At 39.6% G+C, this 5,000-nt stretch overlaps 1 protein-coding gene across 3 annotated transcripts in view; it reads right to left on the reverse strand.

The window, feature by feature from the left end:
• Positions 1-5,000, reverse strand: part of LOC138000276 (voltage-dependent calcium channel subunit alpha-2/delta-3-like) — an 87,155-nt gene that overhangs the window by 47,415 nt on the left and 34,740 nt on the right. For all 3 annotated transcript variants that reach the window (XR_011123096.1, XM_068846567.1, XM_068846568.1), the window contains exons 12-14: positions 4,821-4,910; positions 4,065-4,196; positions 2,330-2,411 (exon numbers count right to left, since the gene is read on the reverse strand). Coding sequence is in view for 2 of the 3 variants with exons in the window: in XM_068846567.1 (XP_068702668.1) it covers positions 2,330-2,411; positions 4,065-4,196; positions 4,821-4,910 (304 nt within the window). In the remaining variant the exon portion in view is untranslated. The remainder of the gene's footprint in view (positions 1-2,329; positions 2,412-4,064; positions 4,197-4,820; positions 4,911-5,000) is intronic.

Consider the following 5,000-nt stretch of genomic DNA (forward strand, 5'->3'; position numbering starts at 1 on the left):
GACCATTGAAACTTGGTAGGGTAATAGTTCTACAGGCAACACACCCTCAGCTGTAAAGAAATTAGTTCCCATGGCAATTCACTCTTTTCCAGTCCCCTCAAACCTGATTCAATATTTTTGGTGACCGTAAGCTAGAAAAACATTAACTTGACCTAACATATTTGTATGCTTGCAGGATCACGCAGACGAGGCACCATTGACAAAATAATATCAAAATAGAATTCCAAAGGTTGCCAGCAAAGCCTTTAATATCAAGGAGGTCTGAAACCCAGTGTTGCCATGGTAACAAAACTAGTATGCTCATATTGTGGAGTAAATCTTCTAGAATCTTACTGCAAATAATCAAGCATTTTTGATACAAATTGGCTAGGAAATCTTTTTCCTTCATATTTGATCATAATTCGTTTGAGTTTATGATGTCATCACTTGGCTAATTTGCATATTTTGAAAACTTAAGTATCTCTGGAACAAAAAGAGATACGTGAAAATAGTAAACAGCAATCTTCTTCTCATACAGACTACACATGTTTATGTCTTTGAATGGCTTAGATAGGAAAGATGCAAATTTCGTCGTAGTAGCACTTCAACAATGAAACCAGACTCAACTTCCGGTAGCCAATGCAAACTTATTTCCGGCTGTCGGCAACTAAGGAGTAAGGACTACAAAGACTGAAGACCGTTTTAGTTCTACGGCGCATACACGTACTCGTATTTAAGTGGTCATGAAGTTCGGGAATTCTGGAAGAACCAGAAAATCCTGTAACATTGGTTAATTCTTCCCCAGGCGTTATTGCTGTTTACATTTTGGAGAGATACATGTACTTGATGATTGGTTTTGAGCGTCCACCTTAAAAATGCTGTTCGATTTGCCAGATGAAAATTTTACCAAAGTTTTCATCTACAACTTTTGGTCAAATGGAATTAAGCATCCTTAGTCATATCTAGAATTAAGTTGTTGCCCTCTCATTTCAACCAATGTGTCAATTTTTGGTCACTTTTAAAGCAAGGTTTGCAAGCCTAGGTTCAAAAGCAATGGTTCAAAACTATTACATTTTCTTTAATTTAAAACTTTGACTAGTAGCTACTCCAATACCCAGGGCACGAAATTAACTTTTTTGGCAAGGAGCCATCTGGCTCCTAAATTTTCCAAAGTGGTCGCCAAGGCCAAAAAGTTAGGAGCCATTAAAAAAAAAAGATAGTTGAAAAAACGCATTAATAATACAGTAATGTCAAATGGAAGGGTTTGTGTCTGCGCAACCAATTCAAAGGGATAAGTAATTAATCAAACAAAGGTGCCTAGGCAAGAGGCGTCTTGGTTTGCAGTCAGTATTTTAAATAACTCTTCCCAATCACTGTCACTGCTCATTTTAAATTTAAATCAAGCCAAATGAGAGCATGTGGAAGGTGTTGCCACGGTTGGAAAAGTACGGAATTTTGTGAGCCCGCAATATGCGTTGTTAGCAAAAGGGACATTTCACCTCACAATATACAACGTAACATTTGGAAAATCCAAGATGGCGGATGTTGACATGTTCGGTTCGTAACATTCGAACCTCATCGTTCGCGCCGATTCATCTACTTTAAAGCTTTATTTAGTTGCAAAAAGCATCAAGATAAGATATACAAAACCCAAAGAGTTCTGGTCGCCAACTTGGCGACTAACTTTTGAATCTTGGTCGCCAGCACGATAATTTTAGTCGCATTGGCGACTGTATTAGGTGCAATTTCGTGCCCTGCCAATATCCATTATTTGAAAAGAAAATTAGTGAATGCCTTGCATCAGTTTACTATGGCCAAGATCTAGTGGCAGTGTTACCAATAGTACCTGAAGATTTATCCTCATGAGCATGGCCCACAAACCACAACGGTAATTTGTGTGTTTCTTTTAAGTACATACATGTAGAACAGGCAACACTGACTTGTAATACAAAATGTACACTTCTATCTTTTCAGCCTTTGCCATCAAACACTTGCCAATTTTGTCCCATATTTTGAGACGTGTAAACACTGACCATATGCCAGCGTCTCTTGACAAACTTCCCACAGCACCAGGTCGCCAAGCCTTGGAATCAATCACAAGACACATTCTTAAAAAGCAAGTACCGGGTATGCTTCCCATTGCAACAACATTATTATACTCTGAGTGACTGTTTTAAAATGCTACGACATTTTTTTGAAGTACACAACAATTTTAAGTCACGTCATAGGCATGTTTTAAGCTTGTCGCATGCAACAAAAATTGCACCGTGTAAATCGGCCCATAGAAACAGTATGTACAGTACACACATTGAGCAACTCAGCTTAGAACTATCAGCCTTGGGATTCCTACCTTTGTAATCACTGCTTATCTTTTTCAATGGCTGGTCAGTGGAACTTTTTTCTCTTCCCACAAGATAAGTAAACACTCTGATCTACAGAAAAAAGAAAGAATTTAGTTATCATCCAATGCATTTAATGAACTCCACAACATAATGAAATGAGTAAAATTAATTAGTCGAGGCCCCAAAATGATTTAATAACACACAGTCAAGCCCATCCTTTCACTGAATATCCAATATTTCTTTAATGGGCATGCATTTTATAATCTATACTTGCAAGAATGTATAGAGCTTGTAAGATGTTAATTTTTTTAAAATCAAAATATCCCCAGAAGCTGATAGACTTCACTACTGGCTTCATGTACATGCTATTAATTAAACAGCCTCTTTTAGGGATCACTCCTTTTTTCACGACAACTTTACGAGCTTGTGATCTCAAAAGATCAATAATTACGATTTGCAGTAATTTAATTGTACCAGCAAAAAGATCATGAGGGGAGCAGGGATGGCGCAGTGGTGAGAGCACTCGCCTCCCACCAATGTGGCCCAGGTTCGATTCCCGGACCTGACACCATAAGTGGGTTGAGTTTGTGTTGGTTCTCCTCTCTGCTTTGAAGGTTTTTCTCCAGGTTCTCCAGTTTTCCCCCCACAGCAAAAACCAACATACAGCTGATTCTAGTCAACGCCCACGTCGCCAGTGGAGGGTAGGTGCCCAGGAAGCCTGGGGGCTGCAACCGCAGTCACATCCCCAAGGCGCTAGAACACCCGACTGGCCTGCCCAACCCGCAACCAAGCCACGAGCCCCCCGCGCCAGGCCCCCCTAAGGCACCCGTCACACTTGAGCCAGATAGCTCAGTGGAATAATAATAATAATAATAATAATAATAATAATAATAACACACAAAAAAAAAGAGCACCAAAAAAAAGAAAGGGGGGGAGAGGGAGGGAACGCCGAGAACCACTAAACTCCTAAACCGACTCACAACGCCACGCCAACAGAGCAACAAACACGCTGCAAGCACATTGGACAACGCATGCACTACGCAGGAATACCGCTGAACCATGTCAGCCCCAGGGCTCCCCCAACCTAAAGAGTGCTGCAAACGCTACAAAAACGCATAACAACGCTAACAAACGCCTGCAAAACGCTACTGACCGGACTAGCTCCCGGTCGTGAACCATGTAACTATAACAAACGCTACAGAACGCAACAAAACGCTGAACAACGCTACCAGACGGCCAAGACACTAACAACCGCCTGCAAAACACTACTGACCAGACTAGCTCCTAGTCGTTAACTATGTTAAATTTTATTTAACTATATCTGGCTGTAAGCTTTGTTCCAAGGTCACACATGGACCCTATAGCGGTTGCCAGAGGCGCTTTTGTATGCTTTTTGTTCGACCTTGTTGAGCTGAGTCGTTGCTGTACTTGCCACAGTGATTAGCTACAACAATTATTATTATTATTATTATTATTATTATTATTATCATTATTATTATTATTATTTTTATTATTATTACTATTATTATTATAATAAGACAGAATTTAGGCCTTCAATAGTAAACTAACAGAGTGCTTGAACTGTCACCATCACACTGACCAGATCCCACCAAGGATAACTGTGAATCTTCTCCTCAAAAAGATTCATCCCTGGCAGCCGCTGTAAGCATGCTACAAAAAGCATCATATTCTATTAATTTTTAAAATATTAATACAGAGAGTGAGGACATCCCACTGACAAACCTTTTTCTCAGCATTCATTTTCCGTAATAAATCTAAGGTAGTTTGGGCTTGTTTTTCCTCAATTCCATCAGTGAAAAGAATGATTGCTTGTGTGCAGCCCGAAGATGTCGCATGTCCTATTTGATTCGACTTCTAAGGGACAAAGATGTTGCATACAAGTTAGCATAGTTAGTCAAGTGGTGATTAGAGTTCCTGCAATGCAGTTCAAGCTGTTTTTTCTTTAGCTCTAGGCATACATGTAGTAGTGTACGTAGGTGTTAGCACGTCACACTCATGACCCCCGGTGTGCAGGTTTGAGGCTTAAAGCTGTCACCATGCTGTTTCCTTAGAAGAAAACCAGTGATGGACTAGTATCCCATCCAAGAGAAAGGACTAACATCACTCTCCATTTTTTCATACCAGAGAAACTGGGAATTTAAGCCCTGGCCATTTGAGCCCTATGTCAGAGTGACTCTAGACCCACCTTTGCTTTGAAGTAGTAGTGAATGTGCTCAGATGACATCAAAAGTTACCAGCAGCCATGTTGAATGATTGAAGTACTCAAAATGGCCAATGTTTTTTAAGTTGCACCATCGTCCCTAAATTTGTCTGTTATTGTATCGTCATCCCACTTTTTACACCACATTAAACTATATATTGACACCACACAATTTCCAAATCAGCCAACTTGTTTGAGTACTCTGATTTGGGCAAAAACATAATAACATGGTCACACATGGTCCTCTGTGTAAAACATTTCTCAGATTAAACCTTTACCTTCAGCAAATTATTTATAGCAAATTCAAATCCAACACTTATGGCAGCTACCCCACGGGCCTTGAGCTTTGGAACAAAGTACTTCAAATACTAATAAGAAAAAATTTTAAAAACAGCTAATAAGTAGAAAGTAAAAAGGATGCCCATGCACTGTAATAAAAAAAAATTGAGATTGATTGA

This window comes from Montipora foliosa, chromosome 4, assembly GCF_036669935.1.
Source record: "Montipora foliosa isolate CH-2021 chromosome 4, ASM3666993v2, whole genome shotgun sequence".
NCBI lineage: Eukaryota > Metazoa > Cnidaria > Anthozoa > Scleractinia > Acroporidae > Montipora > Montipora foliosa.